An 18,551-nucleotide genomic window follows, 5' to 3' on the forward strand; every position below is an offset into this window, starting at 1 on the left:
GTCTGATGGGGAAACGTTCATTGGCTGCCGCCTCTCCTGCATGACACGCCCCCTTTTTCAATGCCCGCACTCTGCCCTTGGTATCAAAAATCATTACGGGTGGGAGTGGACGGGGTTAAGCAGCATCGGGACCCTTGACTGAGGGGTCCCATAGCAGCTACGTGGTCTATTGCCTGAGCAGTACGCCCCTTCCTGCATGGGCCCCTCCACCTCTGGGCCCGATTGCGGCTGCATCGGCGGTGTGTCCTCCCCTGGCTGAACCACTCGCTGCGGCTCTGAGCAAATGTAATATTATTTACACACAACCGAGCGGTAAAGAAATCAGTGAGAAACCTGGGGATAAGAACGCCCATTACACTCCAGATGACTTCCCTGGTGGGTACAGTGTCCGAAATGGGGTCACTTTAGGGGATTGTATGTTGCTCAAAAGCTATTGGCCGATCCGTACACCTCGTACACACGTGGCTCTGCTCCGTACACCTCGTACACACGTGGCTCCGCTCCGTACACGGCTCCGCTCCGTACACCTCGTACACGTGCGGCTCCACTCCATACGCATCGTACACACGTGGCTCCGCTCCGTACACCTCGTACACACGTGGCTCCGCTCCGTACACCTCGTACACGCGCGGCTCTGCTCCATACGCCTCGTACACACGTGGCTCCGCTCCGTACACCTCGTACACGTGCGGCTCCACTCCATACGCCTCGTACACACGTGGCTCCGCTCCGTACACCTCGTACACACGTGGCTCCGCTCCGTACACCTCGTACACACGTGGCTCCGCTCCATACGCCTCGTACACGGCTCCGCTCCATACGCCTCGTACATGCGCGGCTCCGCTCCGTACGCCTCGTACACGTGCGGCTCCGCTCCTTACGCCTCGTACACGCACGGCTCCGCTCCGTACATCTAATACACACGTGGCTCCGCTCCGTACACCTCGTACACGGCTCCGCTCCATACGCCTCGTACACGCGCAGCTCCGCTCCGTACACCTCATACATGTGCGGCTCCGCTCCTTACACCTCGTACATGTGTGGCTCCGCTCCTTACGCCTCGTACACGTGCGGCTCCGCTCCTAACGCCTCGTACACGCACGGCTCCGCTCCGTACACCTCGTACACACGTGGCTCCGCTCCGAACACCTCGTACACGGCTCCGCTCCATACGCCTCGTACACGCTCCGCTCCATACGCCTCGTACACGCTCCGCTCCGCTCACCTCGTACATGTGTGGCTCCGCTCCTTACACCTCGTACATGTGTGGCTCCGCTCCTTACGCCTCGTACACACGCGGCTCTGCTCCGTACACCTCGTACACGCGCGGCTCCGCTCCTTACGCCTCGTACACACGCGGCTCTGCTCCGTACACCTCGTACACGCGCGTCTCCGCTCCTTACGCCTCGTACACGCGCGTCTCCGCTCCGTACGCCTCGTACATGTGCGGCTCCGCTCCTTACACCTCGTACATGTGTGGCTCCGCTCCGTACACGCGCGGCTCCGCTCCATACGCCTTGTACACGCGTGGCTCTGCTTCGTACGCCTCGTACATGTGCGGCTCCGCTCCTTACACCTCATACACGCGCGGCTCTGCTCCGTACGCCTCGTACACGCGCGGCTCTGCTCCGTACGCCTCGTACACACACGGCTCCGCTCCGTACACCTCGTACACACACGGCTCTGCTCCGTACACCTCGTACACGTGCGGCTCCACTCCATACGCCTCGTACACACGCGGCTCTGCTCCGTACACCTCGTACACGCGCGGCTCCGCTCCGTACACCTCGTACACGCGCGGCTCCGCTCAGTACACCTCGTACACGCGCGGCTCCGCTCCGTACACCTCGTACACGCGCGGCTCCGCTCCGTACACCTCGTACACGCGTGGCTCTGCTCCGTACACCTCGTACACGCGGGGCTTTGCTCCGTACACCTCGTACACGCGCGGCTCCGCTCCGTACACCTCGTACACGCGCGGCTCCGCTCCGTACACCTCGTACACGCGCGGCTCTGCTCCGTACACCTCGTACACGCGCGGCTCTGCTCCGTACACCTCGTACACGCGCGGCTCTGCTCCGTACACCTCGTACACGTGCGGCTCCACTCCATACGCCTCGTACACACGCGGCTCTGCTCCGTACACCTCGTACACGCGCGGCTTCGCTCCGTACACCTCGTACACGCGCGGCTCCGCTCCGTACACCTCGTACACGCGCGGCTCCGCTCCGTACACCTCGTACACACGCGGCTCCGCTCCGTACACCTCGTACACGCGCGGCTCTGCTCCGTACACCTCGTACACGCGCGGCTCTGCTCCATACACCTCGTACACGCGCGGCTCTGCTCCGTACACCTCGTACACACGCGGCTCTGCTCCGTACACCTCGTACACGCGCGGCTCCGCTCCGTACACCTCGTACACGCACGTCTCCGCTCCGTACACCTCGTACACGCGCGGCTCTGCTACATCCACACTGTAAACCCCTCCTGACCCCACACATAAACTTCAGCTCATCCAGCACCATGACAACCAGCACAACAGAGTCCTGCATCCACTGAGGCCCCTGATCATGTGACCCCTGACTCCTCCCCTCCTGTGACCTCATCACAGGTCCTGTGCGCACACAACAGCCATATATGTGGTGGCGGCTCTGCAGGTGGAGGTATGTGGAGACCCCCATTACTGGGCGCAGGGGGCATTAACCCCTTCAGCACGGAGGCTCTTTTGGGGTCTTGTGTTGCCCCTTTATAAGAATCTTAAGGTTTCTGTTCTGTTTCCTGTAATAGATACATACGACCCAACTATGGAGACAGGAAGGGAGGAAACGTATTGTTCTGAGAGTACAGGACCCCCACAGTGTAATGCCCCCATTATGCCCCTTATGCAAGATGTATGATGCCCCCACACAGTGTAATGCCCCCATTATGTCCCTTATGCAGGATGTATGATGCCCCACAGTGTAATGCCCCCATTATACCCCTTATGCAGGATGTATGATGCCCCACAGTGTAATGCCCCCATTATACCCCTTATGCAGGATGTATGATGCCCCCACACATTGTAATGCCCCCATTATGCCCTTTATGCAGAATGTATGATGTCCCCACAGTGTAATGCCCCCATTATACCCCTTATGCAGTATGTATGATGCCCCCACACAGTGTAATGCCTCTATTATGCCCCTTATGCAGTATGTATGATGCCCCCACACAGTGTAATGCCTCTATTATACCCCTTATGCAGGATGTATGATGCCCCCACACAGTGTAATGCCCCCATTATGCCCCTTATGCAGGATGTATGATGCCCCCACATAGTGCAATGCCCCCATTATGCCTCTTATGCAGAATGTATGATGTCCCCACAGTGTAATGCCCCCATTATACCCCTTATGCCGGATGTATGATGCCCCACACAGTGTAATGCCCCCATTATGCTCCTTATGCAGGATGTATGATGCCCCACACAGTGTAATGTTCCCATTATGCCCCTTATACAGTATGTATGATGCCCCCACACAATGTAATTCCCCCATTATGCTCCTAATGCAGGATATATGATGCCCCCCACACATTGTAATGCCCCCATTATGCCCTTTATGCAGAATGTATGATATCCCCACAGTGTAATGCCCCCATTATACCCCTTATGTAGTGTGTATGATGCCCCCACACAGTGTAATGCCTCTATTATGCCCCTTATGCAGTATGTATGATGCCCCCACACAGTGTAATGCCTCTATTATCCCCTTATGCAGTATGTATGATGCCCCCACACAGTGTAATGCCCCCATTATGCCCCTTATGCAGGATGTATGATGCCCCCACACAGTGTAATGCCCCCATTATGCCCCTTATGCAGGATGTATGTTGCCCCCACACAGTGTAATGCCCCCATTATGCCCCTTATACAGGATGTATGATGCCCCCACACAGTGTAATGCCCCCATTATGCCCCTTATACAGGATGTATGATGCCCCCACACAGTGTAATGCCCCCATTATGCCCCTTATGCAGGATGTATGATGCCACCACACAGTGTAATGCCCCCATTATGCCCCTTATGCAGGATGTATGATGCCCCCACACAGTGTAATGCCCCCATTATGCCCCTTATGCAGGATGTATGATGCCCCCACACAGTGTAATGCCCCCATTATGCCCCTTATGCAGGATGTATGATGCCCCCACACAGTGTAATGCCCCCATTATGCCCCTTATGCAGTATGTATGATGCCCCCCACACAGTGTAATGCCCCCATTATGCCCCTTATGCAGAATGTATGATGTCCCCACAGTGTATTGCCCCCATTATACCCCTTATGCCGGATGTATGATGCCCCACACAGTGTAATGCCCCCATTATGCTCCTTATGCAGGATGTATGATGCCCCCCACACAGTGTAATGCCCCCATTATGCCCCTTATGCAGTATGTATGATTCCCCCACACAGTGTAATGCCCCCATTACGCCCATTATGCACGATGTACGATTCCCCCATTATGACCCTAATACATTATGTATGATGCCCCCACACAGTGTAATGCCCCCATTATGCCCCTTATGCAGGATGTATGATGCCCCCCACACAGTGTAATACCCCCATTATGCCCCTTATACAGGATGTGTAATGCCCCCATTATGCCCCTTATACAGGATGTGTAATGCCCCCATTATGCCCCTTATGCAGTATGTATGATGCCCCCACACAGTGTAATACCCCCATTATGCCCCTTATACAGGATGTATTATGCCCCCACACAGTGTAATGCCCCCATTATGCCCCTTATACAGGATGTATGATGCCCCCACACAGTGTAATGCCCCCATTATGCTCCTTATGCTGTATGTATGATGCCCCCACACAGTGTAATGCCCCCATTATGCCCCTTATGCAGTATGTATGATGCCCCCCACACAGTGTAATGCCCCCATTATGCCCCTAATACATTATGTATGATGCCCCCACACAGTGTAATGCCCCCATTATGCCCCTTATGCAGTATGTATGATTCCCCCACACAGTGTAATGCCCCCATTACGCCCATTATGCTGGATGTACGATTCCCCCATTATGCCCCTTATGCAGGATGTATGATGCCCTCACACAGTGTAATGCCCCCATTATCCCCCTTATGCAGTATGTATGATGCCCCCATTATGCCCCTTGTGCAGGATGTATGATGCCCCCACACAGTGTAATGCCCCCATTATGCCCCTTATGCAGGATGTATGATGCCCCCACACAGTGCAATGCCCCCATTATGCCCCTTATGCAGAATGTATGATGTCCCCACAGTGTAATGCCCCCATTATACCCCTTATGCAGGATGTATGATGCCCCACACAGTGTAATGCCCCCATTATGCTCCTTATGCAGGATGTATGATGCCCCACACAGTGTAATGTTCCCATTGTGCCCCTTATACAGTATGTATGATGCCCCCACACAGTGTAATGCCCCTTATGCAGTATGTATGATTCCCCCACACAGTGTAATGCCCCCATTATGCTCCTAATGCAGGATATAAGATGCCCCCCACACATTGTAATGCCCCCATTATGCCCTTTATGCAGAATGTATGATGTCCCCACAGTGTAATGCCCCCATTATACCCCTTATGAAGTATGTATGATGCCCCCACACAGTGTAATGCCTCTATTATGCCCCTTATGCAGTATGTATGATGCCCCCACACAGTGTAATGCCTCTATTATACCCCTTATGCAGTATGTATGATGCCCCCACACAGTGTAATGCCCCCATTATGCCCCTTATGCAGGATGTATGATGCCCCCAAACAGTGCAATGCCCCCATTATGCTCCTTATGCAGAATGTATGATGTCCCCACAGTGTAATGCCCCCATTATACCCCTTATGCCGGATGTATGATGCCCCACACAGTGTAATGCCCCCATTATGCTCCTTATGCAGGATGTATGATGCCCCACACAGTGTAATGTTCCCATTATGCCCCTTATACAGTATGTATGATGCCCCCACACAGTGTAATGCCCCCATTATGCTCCTAATGCAGGATATAAGATGCCCCCCACACATTGTAATGCCCCCATTATGCCCTTTATGCAGGATGTATGATATCCCCACAGTGTAATGCCCCCATTATACCCCTTATGCAGTATATATGATGCCCCCACACAGTGTAATGCCTCTATTATGCCCCTTATGCAGTATGTATGATGCCCCCACACAGTGTAATGCCTCTATTATGCCCCTTATGCAGTATGTATGATGCCCCCACACAGTGTAATGCCCCCATTATGCCCCTTATGCAGGATGTATGATGCCCCCACACAGTGTAATGCCCCCATTATGCCCCTTATGCAGGATGTATGATGCCCCCATACAGTGCAATGCCCCCATTATGCCCCTTATGCAGAATGTATGATGTCCCCCACAGTGTAATGCCCCCATTATGCCCCTTATGCAGTATGTATGATTCCCCCACACAGTGTAATTCCCCCATTATGCTCCTAATGCAGGATATAAGATGCCCCCCACACATTGTAATGCCCCCATTATGCCCCTTATGCAGTATGTATGATGCCCCCACATAGTGTAATGCCCCCATTATGCCCTTTATGCAGAATGTATGATGTCCCCACACAGTGTAATGCCCCCATTATGCCCCTTATGCAGTATGTATGATGCCCCCACACAGTGTAATGCCCCCATTATGCTCCTAATGCAGGATATAAGATGCCCCCCACACAGTGTATTGCCCCCATTATGCCCCTTATGGAGGATGTATGATGCCCCCACACAGTGTAATGCCCCCATTATGCCCCTTATGCAGTATGTATGATGTCCCCACACAGTGTAATGCCCCCATTATGCCCCTTATGCAGTATGTATGATGCCCCCCACACAGTGTAATGCCCCCATTATGCCCCTTATGCAGTATGTATGATGCCCCCCACACAGTGTAATGCCCCCATTATGCCCCTTATGCAGGATGTATGATGCCCCCACACAGTGTAATGCCCCCATTATGCCCCTTATGCAGTATGTATGATGCCCCCCCACACAGTGTAATGCCCCCATTATGCCCTTTATGCAGTATGTATGACGCCCCCCCACACAGTGTAATGCCCCCATTATGCCCCTTAGGCAGGGCGGCTCCATGCTGTGTTCTTCAGACAAGGTACATTAAATAAGCAGTGAGCTGACCTCCCTCTCCATTTTCTCATTATATGCATGTTTTCCTTATAGTGACAAATATTTATTTTTGCTAAAACTGTGATATTTTCACTTTAAAACTTTTTTTAAACCTTTTTTATAAACTTTTTAAAATAACTCTCATTAGTGCGATCATACAACACCGAAGCCTTTGATTGCTCAGGTGTTGCACTGTACTACTGTAGTGCCGTGTATTATCACTGCCTGTCAGTGTAATACTAACTGCCCCATACACATGAGATAAGTGTTGGCTGAAGGATCATTTGGCAGACGGCTATCTCTCCAGACTCCCCCATACACAAATATTCCAGCTTTCCTGTGGTTTGTATGACTGACTGCATCTGTAGGGAGGTCCCCAAATACATTATATAGTCAACCAAAATCAGTGCTTCCATGTAACTTTAGTCTAATGTTTATGGAGGCGTTAAAAAGTAAGTTATGGAACTCTGCCTCTGGCCCGGCCTAATAGACTTTTGTACATTACAGGCCCAGTACTTTGGGGAGGAGGGCATTCAGCTGAACTCTGTCACACCTTCTTAGATGCCTTGTTTGCTTTTTGCAGGAGCAAGTGGTTAAACTGCCAGGGATTTTATTGCAGCCGCACCTGTGCCATCCCTGAGGTGTACATCTATGTTCTGGTGCCCAAAAGAGTTCATAACATGTTAAAAAATTACAAAATGTGTCTTCTACTTTTTGCATGTTTTTTCTTTTTACAAGAATTGTTGGTGCAAATTTTCTTTTGAAACCTTTTAATATCTGCTTTTTTTCTGGTTTTTTTCTTGTATTATAAGAAAGCCTAAGGCTAGAAATAGAACCCATAATACACTGTACATGTAGACTTTAGTATCAAATAATTTCTGTCCGCGGCATTTGTGCAAACAAAACAGCTCTTATAAAAGCCTCAAACTTCTGTGTGTGAATCAGACATGAGATCTAACTTGATAGAAGATTACAGTCTGGGGAAGACGGGAAATATTCATACAGACGGCCAGTGGAGATGTAGTCAGTGACGGACTGTCTCCAAATATGGTTTTAGATCCATAGTAGAAGATGTTGCCTCATCATGAATTAGTTATTTCTCATGTCACGTGAAATAAATATCTCCTGCATTATTGCTAATGCCAATTCCAGTGACGGAAAATGAGACGAGAATTATGGAAGGTGAGTCTATGAGAAACATATTCAGCTGCAGACTTCGAGGAAGAAATCTCTTGTTGTCTGTGGCCTAAAATATATAGGTTTTATTACTAGATGTAAAGAAAAAACTAAATAAAAAATAATAAATCTCCTCATATGTTTCCCTTATTATCTCCAGTAATTGTATTATTATACAGGATTTTTATGATGTTACATCAGCTCATCTTCTTCTCGTTCAGGTGTCTACAATACCGGATCCTCTCAGTGAAGATCGTCTATATAAGAAAATTTTCCTGATTTACCTATCAAAGATGGATATAGACAGGGACAAGATGGTGGAGAGGATATTACACCTCACCCTAGAGATCCTCTTCCGGCTTACTGGAGAGGTGAGAGATTCTGATGACGTCACATTACATCATTCTTATCTATGGGAATAACAGATGAACAGAACTGGAGAGGTGAGGACTCTGGAAATGTCTGTAGTGAGATTTATTAATGTGTCTCTCCATAACCAGAGATTAATCACGGGGCCTCCACCTCACCCCCTGATACATGAGGACATTAATGACCAGATCCTAGAACTCACCTACAAGATGATTGAGCTGCTGACTGGAGAGGTGACACTGCTGGGACATTATACAGTAACACTATGAAGGGATCGGGGAGATGACGGTATCATTGTATGTGTCAGGTTCCTATAAGGTGTCAGGATGTCGCTGTCTATTTCTCCATGGAGGAGTGGGAGTATTTAGAAGGACACAAAGATGTGTACAAGGACGTCATGATGGAGGTTCCCCAGCCCCTCACATCACCAGGTAATAGACAGGACTAAATACACACGGCCTATAATTATCTGTATGGAAAGAATGAATTCAGTCCCTGTATGTGTTTCCTCCAGATCTATCCAGTAAGAGGACAACACCAGAGAGATGTCCCCGTCCTCTTCTTCCACAGGACTGTAAACAAGAAGATCCCAATGCTCCTCAGGATCATCAGGTAGGTGGAGAGAAGGTGTCATGAGATCTCCCCTATGATGTGTAGACGGCTGTGAAGGTCTTGTGCTCAGTCTTGTTTTATCCACCAGGATTATATGTTCTATACTTGTGTAATGAGACCGGTGGAGATGGCAGGATTAGAGCTGATCATAGATGGGACTTCTCCATCTGTCTGTGAGTTTTACAATATTTGTTTCAGGGTGAAGATCTGACCCATATTAATACTACAGAAACATATGTGAGGGGTGATGAGCGGTGTAAAGAGGAGATTCCTACATATGACTACCCAGGTGAGTAGTAACCACTAAATGCAGAGATGTCACAGATTCTTCTGTCACCGGCTGTGGCTGCTTTATCAGTCGTGTAGTCCGGCCGTATCACAGTCGTGTGATCACCATTTTGCCGCTAGACCTCAACATTCTCCTCCATCCAAAAATATTCAATTTACTTTGTGTAATTGTGAAAGCCCTTTTCTATAGAACTTACAACCTGGAGGATCCACCTTCCCCCTGGGATTAGAAGACGCTGACCGTTACCTGCCCCAATCTGTAAACTACAAAGCCAAATGACAGCGTACGTAGAAAGTGCTGACAAGTGAGAAAATCACTTGAAGAAATGTTCTGATGGGTCTGTAAGAGAAAGCGGAGGGTAATGATGCTGTTGGCTTCCTAGATCCCTGATATCTTATTGGATGAATCTACCTTCTCTCCCTTCTGTGCTGCTGAATATTACCTGCTGTTACCTGCTATTCTGTGGAGTGAGATGGGAAGAAGAATAATCAGGTAGCCGGATCAGAACCAAGAGGGCAGAGAAAATACAAAATCAGAAGACACGAGAGTAGTCAGTAAACTGGCCGAGGTCACAACCGGAAACAAATACACAAGCCTTGAGCTGAGCACAGAGGACTGGACCAGAGGAGAACAAGGCTGGATCTGGCAGCTTCCGGCAATATGCTTCCAGCTTTAATAGGCTTCGGTGCTTTCCATATGGCTGAAACAGGGAGCAGATTACTCCAGCTGGACAGCACACACACCCATACTGCCAGACTGGATGGTACTACCGGTCCCAGGCTCCCTAATCTTGGTGGCTGGACAGAGCCTGCGCCTTTTACTCCATATTTGGGAGGCAGAATGAACAAACAGCTGAACACGACGCTCTACTGGTTCATCCTATGAGGTTTTCTATTAGATGGTCATTGTCCTGGTGAATAAGTGATTTTTTTTATATAACTTGCCTTTATTTACAGACAGTTTAAGTAGAAATGTTCAAAAATATAAAATTCAAGTGTTTTTTATTAAAAAATAATAATTGGTTTTATTCTTGGCAGATAACTGTACCAGGAGATCAGAGGGACAGCTGACATCTTCAATTTTCAAATCAGACGGTTTTCAGATCCCACAGGATATAATTGAAGTGAATGACATTTCCCCAGATATACCATCATCCCTTCACAGCAAAGATCTGTCATCTGATCCTATGAAACAGGTCCTGTCTTCTGATTCATTACCGACTACTAAGGAAAATCAAAGTCACAAAATAAGCATTAAAAAACAAACTGCTCCTAATGCAAAGAAGCCATTTTCACATTCAGAATATAGAAATAGTTTTCCTCTCAAAAAGTCTGTTCTTAAACATCAAAAAAATCACACAGCGAAGAATAGATTTTCTTGCTCCAAGTGTGGGAGATGTTTTAATCAGAAATCAAATGTTGTTATGCACCAGAGAACTCACACAGGAGAGAAACCATTTTCCTGTTCAGAATGTGGGAAATGTTATACAGAGAAATCAACTCTTATTGCACATCATAGAACCTACACAGGGGCGAAGCCTTTTTCATGTTCAGATTGTGGGAAATGTTTTGTACAGAAATCGTATCTTAATATACATCAGAGAACTCACACAGGGGAGAAGCCATTTTCATGTTCAGAATGTGTGAAATATTTTACAGAGAAATCAACTCTTATTGCACATCAGAGAACTCACACAGGGGAGAAGCCTTTTCCATGTTCAGAATGTGGAAAATGTTTTACAGAGAAATCAACTCTTATCAACCATCAGAGAACTCACACAGGAGAGAAGCCATTTTCATGTTCAGAATGTGGGAAATGTTTTACAGCGATATCAACTCTTATCAAACATCACAAAACTCACACAGTGTAGAAGCCTTTTACATGTTCAGAATGTGGGAAATGTTTTACAGAGAAATCAACTCTTATCAAACATTAGAGAACTCACACAGGGGAGAAGCCTTTTCCATGTTCAGAATATGGAAAATATTTTAACCAGAAATCTGATTTTGATAAGCACCAGAGAACCAACACAGGGGAGAAGCCTTGTTCATGTTCAGATTGTGGGAAATGTTTTGTACAGAAATCACATCTTAATAAACATCAGAGAATTCGCACAGGGGAGAAGCCTTTTTCATGTTCAAAATGTGGGAAATGTTTTATCCAAAAGCACATCTTGATAACCACCGGAGAACCCACACAGGGGAGAATGCCACAACTACACCCAACTAGTCTCTGTACAGACAAGAAAGGCCCTAGCTGCCCAACTAAAAACATCACCACAGACCTAACTCCTTAATAAGCCGTTGAGGAGTTTCTCGTACCTCCTGAGGAACCAGAGGGGAGGCTGCAACACACTGTCAACAAGGGGAAAGAAAAGTATGAAGTAAATTACGAAAACCTTGAATGAGAAACAAAAACACATTCATATAGGGCAAAGAAGGCAAGCTAAGGAGAACAAAAAATAGAAGGAACAAGTATAATCTCTCAAAAACCTAACATTATTAGAATGAAAAGGTACTGGAAGGGAAAGCAAACTGACCGGGAGGATAGTTTCACCTTTGTGGTGAAACTTACAAAATTCATCCTCATCCACTGTATATGTAAAACCTGTCCATTTATAATGACCACGGACAAGATAAAGATCCCAACTTACGCCAGGACCACAATATCCCAGGTACTTTCAGCTTCATCACATCTAATGTACTTAATTATATGTACCAAATGTCCAACTGGGGGTCTGTATGTAGGGGAGACAGGGCAAAAACTTAGAACAAGGATGAATTCTCATCGCCACACAAAAAAAGACAAAAAGAATAGATCTACTTGTGGCCACACATTTTTACGGCCACAACTGCTTCTCCCTTTCCAAAACTGATATTTCTGCTTCACATCACTTGTGTTATCTATTGCATTATTCCTGTGCCATGTTGTGTATAAATATGTGACTCTTCAGATTTTGTGTTATACTATGTCTGATGAAGAGACCTGAGTAGTCTCGAAAGCTTACTGACTAATGGCTAACTGAAAAGATGGCATCAAAAACTGAGGACTCTCAAACTGTAATATTTGTCTTCATACAGCAATTGTAAGATCTCTCCACAGGTGTTCAATGGGATTTAGATCCAGACTCCTTGCTGGTCAGAACTCTCCAGCACTTTGTTTCCATCCATTTTCTGGGGGCTTCTTGAAGTATGTTTGGGGTCATTGTCATGCTGGAAGACCCATGACCTAGGACGCAAACCCAGCTTTCTGACACTAGGCACTACATTGTGACCCAAAATCCTTTGCTAATCTTCAGATTTCATGATGTCTTGCACACAGTCAAGGCACCTAGTGCCAGAGGCAGCGAACCAACCCCAAAACACCTTTGAACCTCCACCATATTTGACTGTATGGGTTGTAAATTTATTGATTATGATGCGTACCTTGGACAAAGGAACATGCGGATCCCTAAAGATGGACTTATAACCTTGAAATTGTTGATATTTTTCAACAATTTTGGTTCTCAAATCCTCACAGTTCTCCTTTTTCTGTTTTCTCCATGCTTAGTGTGGCACACATATGCACACAATGCAAAGATTGAATCAACTTCTCCCTTTTTTATCTAGTTTTAGTTGTGATTTTCATATTGCCCACACCTGTTACTTGCCACAATTGCGTGTGAACAAGCTTCACATGCTTGAAACAAAGTTGTTTACCTACAATTTTTTCCGGCCTATTTTGTGTGAAATTATGTTCAATTTGCCTTATTTTCTCTGTTTTCTTGTGTTGTTCCAATACACGCAAAGGAAATAAACGTGTATAACAAAACATGTAATTGCAATAATTTTCTGGGAGAATTACTTCATTTTCTGGAACAATTTCAAGGGATCCAACAATTTTCACCATGACTTGTTTTTGTTGCCTTTTTAATTTGTTGCAGCATTTCATCCTCTACGTGTTCAGCTATATTAGGAGGCTTGTAGCAAACTCCAATTAGCAGCTTTCCATTATTGCCATGTCCATGTACATTTACCCAGACTGATTCTACATCAGGAATGTAAAACTCAAAACATGCAGAGGGCCAAAATGAAAAACTTTGACAAAGTCGTGGGCCAACCAGTATACAGTATAATGGGCCCCACATGCTCCTCCATACATAAGAAACAAGAGGAAAAAACTTCAAGTCAGAGTCCCATATAATAGTGAAAAAATTACAAAATGTTATTAATTATAATTTATACAGGAAAAAATATGAATCGCAGAAACAGAGACAGTTAATAGTAAAACAATGGAGGAGCACTAATGAGGAGCATGAGACAAATTAACATGATTCTTTTCTGATGTAAATACATAATTGGGCTGCCAAAAATAAGAATATATTGCTAAAATGCAGTGAAGCATTCCATAAAAGTGCAGGTGCTTGTGAGGTAGGTCAGAAGTAGTTGCTATATAAGAGGTTAGTCATACCGCTGTCTATATATAGGTACTAATATAGATAGCTCATACCGGGGACAGCAGATCTTTATAAGTGGTATCAGTGCCCTGACCTCTTAGGCTACAGGGTAAAAGTTTATCCTAATACATATTAAAGCCTAGAAAATGCACCTAAGTAGGAAAAAAGATTAAAGAACGGCAGCAAAAAGAGTGTAGCATGAATCCTATAGAATACTTACAGCCACAGTGGATGTGAACGCGCCCCTCAATTGCGCTCACCCTGATGCGCGTTTCGGCATGGCTGTCTTCGTCAGGAGGTGGCGTCAATAAAGGTGGGTAAGGTTTAAAAAGGGCCCTTGAGCTAATAGAAAAGGGGGGGTGTAGTCTCTCTGCCAATGGGTGTGGGTAGGGCGTGGCATGACACATGGCAATCACCGCTACACCGCCGCATCCATGGCAACCGCGTCATATGATCCATCACGCCGCAAGCACGTGGGGAACCACGTGATCACGCGTCATGGAGCACAGATTGATACGACCAGCGAGGACACCACAGAGAACAGTGAAGCCATGCGTACCGCCCAGTCCACAGACATATAGTCAAATACAACCGGAGAGAAAAAGAAACAAGCATAATGGGGTAAACTGTCAATAATAGCATAGCCCAAATGTATATATGTATCTAAGGGGTATAGGCGATAGCCAGTTCTGTATAAGTCAGAGAAGTTAATTGGCCATGACAAAACAGAGTATATATTTAAGAAAAGCATGAAGTATAACATGATTATATGAGATCATAGTATAAATGCATAATAAGATATAAGAAAATATCTCTCAAAATATCGATCTATAAATGCGAAATATATACAATAATAACTGGACAAAAAATGCCCACACAGAAAAAAAGTTACAGATCTTGAGAGACAATACAGTGCCAGCAATTATGTCCATGTTATCCAATAGCAGAATGGAAGTCCTCAACGTCATTGACAGATAGAAATTATTAACTACTACCCAACCATACTAGATAAAAGGTAACACAAATAAAATAGCTAAAACAATGTGGATATAGGTGATCAAAGTCCAAATCCATCGGCTCTCTTTCTGGGCTAATAGTTGGCTCACTCGACCTTCCCTAATATTAGTGGTGATCATGTCAATACGCCGAATTTTAAGTTTAAATGCATCACATGGTGTATTCTAAAATGCTTGGGAATAGTTTTAACGTAGAAATATCCGTTTCATTTACCGCCGCTTCAATACCTAGGACGTGTTCACGTGTTCTTGTCTTAAGTTATCTAGTTGTGAGCCTTCCATAGATTTTAGGACAGCGGCATGTCGCATAATAGACCACCGCTTTAGAGGTACAAGTTATCGGTTTGGTGATGTAATAGGTCCTAGAGCCCTGGGAATCTGTGAAAGAGTTAGCATGTTCGACATTAGGACACACCACAGATCTACCACATGGTACACATCTATTTACTGGAGGTGGTCTTTTCAAAAAATTAGGGGGAGTGGTAGGATAATTGTGGCTTCTCATAAGATGATCACAGAGATTTTTTGCCTTTCTGAAGGTGATTTGCTATCTCTCTGGTAGATATTTTGCCAATATGGGGTCAGCCATTAAGATGGGCCATGATTTGTTAAGACAGTCACGTAATTCTGTAGCTTTAGAGTGGAATGTTGTAATGAACCGCAACTAGTGATGAGCCAGCATGCTCGCAACTGCTCGGCGCTCGCCCGAGCATCTCACTGCTCGCAACTGCTCGCCCGAGCATCTCACTGCTCGCAACTGCTTGCCCGAGCATCTCACTGCTCTCAACTGCTCGGCGCTCGCCCGAGCATCTCACTGCTCGCAACTGCTCGGCGCTCGCCGAGTATTTCCGGGGTTGCTCGGTGGGAGCTCGGGTCCCCTCCCTGCATGTTTGGCGCTCTTTAGAGTGCCAGTCAACATGCAGAGATTGTCTGCCACACACTGTAAAGCCACAGCCATGTTGGTTGTGGCATTACAGTGATTGGCTGGCCACACAGGGTCATCAGGTCTATATCAGACCTAGCGCCCCCATGCTAGGCAGGCAGGGTATATATCAGACTGCAGTGCACATAGCAAAAGGCTCCATTCCAGTTCTGTCTGCTGGTGCTTTTACAGATATTTGTAGAAATCTCCCCAGGTATTAGGGGCCAGGAATCATTTTTTTATCTTTATCCTGACTATTTGCTTAAAAGTCAATCCAGAGAACACCGTTTTTCTGCGCCATTTGCTTGTTGGCACTGCAGAATACAGCCATATTACAGTGCTAAAAATCCTGCTATTTAAAACGGTGGTTTGTCCATCACATGGATCACATATAATTGCGCTCCATTGGCCTCCATTGAAATTTTGTTTCAGTGAGTCAGTGAACTTACTGACACAAGGTCGGTGCTGTTAAAAATAGTTACCTACAGGCCAGCTATTTAAAACTGTGGTTTGTCCGTCACACGGATCACATATAAGTTCGCTCCAAATTCAGCCATTTGTAGTGAGCGTGGAAGATATTGTCCTCCATTTAAAATGGGCAAGGCATGTGGCAACGGACGGGGAACTGGACATGATGGTGCATGCAGAGTGTAATGCACACGTTCGGACTGACTGGCGTGTGCTTGTTTAGTGATTCCACTGTGCCATAAACCGGAGAGTGCCTGGAGGGGCGTAACTAAGTATCTGCCCGATCCGACCAAGGTCGCACGACGGCATACGATGCCATTGCACCAGGGAGGAACCGAGCAGAGGGACCAGGGTCTACTCCAGGTCAGACTCCGGACACGGCTGTTGACCCACACCGGGGAATACAGGAACAGGCAGGCTAGAGCGCAGGCTGGGTAGGGTCCAGTACAGACTGGGAGATGGGTTCACAGCCGCAGATGCGGTAATCAAGCAGAGTAAAGCAAAACCGCAGACAAGGCTGAGCAGAGCGAAACCGCAGACGCTGTAGACAAGGCTGAGCAGTGCGAAACCGCAGACGCGGTAGACAAGACTGAGCAGTGCGAAACCGCAGACGCGGTAGACAAGGCTGAGCAGAGCAAAACCGCAGACGCGGTAGACAAGGCTGAGCAGAGCAAAACCACAGACGCAGTAGACAAGGCTGAGCAGAGCAAAACCGCAGACGTGGTAGACAAGGCTGAGCAGAGCGAAACCGCTGACGCTGTTGACAAGGCTGAGCAGAGCGAAACCGCAGATGCGGTAGACAAGGCTGAGCAGAGCGAAACCGCAGACGCGGTGGACAAGACTGAGCAGAGCGAAACCGCAGACGCGGTGGACAAGGCTGAGCAAAGCAAAACCGCAGACGCGGTGGACAGGGCTGAGCAGAGCAAAACCGCAGACGGGGTGGACAGGGCTGAGCAGAGCAAAACCGCAGACGCGGTGGACAGGGCTGAGCAGAGTGAAACCGCAGACGCGGTGGACAGGGCTGAGCAGAGCGAAACCGCAGACGCGGTGGACAGGGCTGAGCAGAGCGAAACCGCAGACGCGGTAGACAAAGCTGAGCAGAGCAAAACCGCAGACGCGGTGGACAGGGCTGAACAGAGCGAAACCGCATATGCGGTAGACAAAGCTGAGCAGAGCAAATCCGCAGACGCGGTGGACAGGGCTGAACAGAGCGAAACCGCAGACGCGGTAGACAAGGCTGAGCAGAGCAAAACCGCAGACGCAGTGGACAGAGCTGAGCAGAGCAAAACCGCAGACGCGGTGGACAAGGCTGAGCGGGCAGGAACTGCCGGAGCGGTAAATAAGACAGGACAAAGATAAATCGCCGAAGCGGTAAACAAAGACAAAGCAAAGGGGACAGGGCTCTGTTCACACAGAACAGACAGGAAGGGAAAGGCAGAACCAGATACACACAAGATAGCTTGTTCAGACTGGCCTGGAAATACAGCCTCCCGGAAGGCGGACAGACAACAGGCTAGGAGATAATTCAGACAGGACCTGGCACAACAGGGGGCAAGAAGCCCTCTGAAGGAACGAGATGCTCCGGCATGGATTCCAAGGAGGAGCTGGTTTAAATACCAGGTGACAGACAGCAATAGGCTGAGGACGCATTAGGGGTGTGTCTGCAGCAGCTACAAGAAACAGGAAATTCAGCGGGCGTCGCCCTAAGCAGCCAGAGCAGAGCAAAGCAGACAGCATGGAAAGAAGCCAGAGTGGCAGTCTGGACTGGAAATCAAGTGCGCGCTCTTGCACAGTGGGAGATGGACCACTATGCAAGGACGCTGCCAGGTATGTTACACAGAGGCCGAGACCGTGGGCAAGCTGAAATTGTGCCGCAAAAACACCCACATCTTCTCGCTCAACCTTCCTGTCCCAATTAATAGAGGACACCACTATTGAACACAGAGCAGTGTGAAAAGGTTATTGGTTGGATAGCAGATAATGCTTCCAGTCACTTAGCCACCACCACCACCCTGTCTTCCACACGGTCAAGTCTCAGTAGCCATTAGTCTGGACCGCATATTCCTCACCCTGATCCT

At 47.5% G+C, this 18,551-nt stretch overlaps 2 protein-coding genes across 2 annotated transcripts in view; both read left to right on the forward strand.

Moving 5' to 3' along the window:
• LOC141171879 (uncharacterized) overlaps positions 1–18,551 on the forward strand; it is a 307,194-nt gene that overhangs the window by 116,187 nt on the left and 172,456 nt on the right. The window lies entirely within an intron of this gene.
• Positions 2,582–12,049, forward strand: LOC141171884 (uncharacterized). Its single transcript, XM_073655521.1, has 7 exons — positions 2,582–2,666; positions 8,584–8,733; positions 8,863–8,964; positions 9,039–9,162; positions 9,246–9,343; positions 9,542–9,632; positions 10,670–12,049. Exons 2-7 carry the CDS (start codon positions 8,656–8,658, stop codon positions 11,500–11,502), a joined length of 1,326 nt encoding a protein of 441 aa, XP_073511622.1. The 5' UTR covers positions 2,582–2,666; positions 8,584–8,655; the 3' UTR covers positions 11,503–12,049.

Source organism: Phyllobates terribilis, unplaced genomic scaffold (assembly GCF_046119375.1).
Source record: "Phyllobates terribilis strain yellow unplaced genomic scaffold, ASM4611937v1 Scaffold_12__6_contigs__length_324123572, whole genome shotgun sequence".
In the NCBI taxonomy this organism is placed as follows: domain Eukaryota; kingdom Metazoa; phylum Chordata; class Amphibia; order Anura; family Dendrobatidae; genus Phyllobates; species Phyllobates terribilis.

Bases quoted from the DNA above. Each gene is read 5' to 3' on its own strand.
- LOC141171884 (XM_073655521.1), top strand. From the start codon at position 8,656: ATGGATATAGACAGGGACAAGATGGTGGAGAGGATATTACACCTCACC. The intron at 8,965-9,038 runs GTGACACTGCTG...TGTATGTGTCAG, and splicing joins TTGAGCTGCTGACTGGAGAG to GTTCCTATAAGGTGTCAGGA. The intron at 9,163-9,245 runs GTAATAGACAGG...TGTTTCCTCCAG, and splicing joins CCAGCCCCTCACATCACCAG to ATCTATCCAGTAAGAGGACA.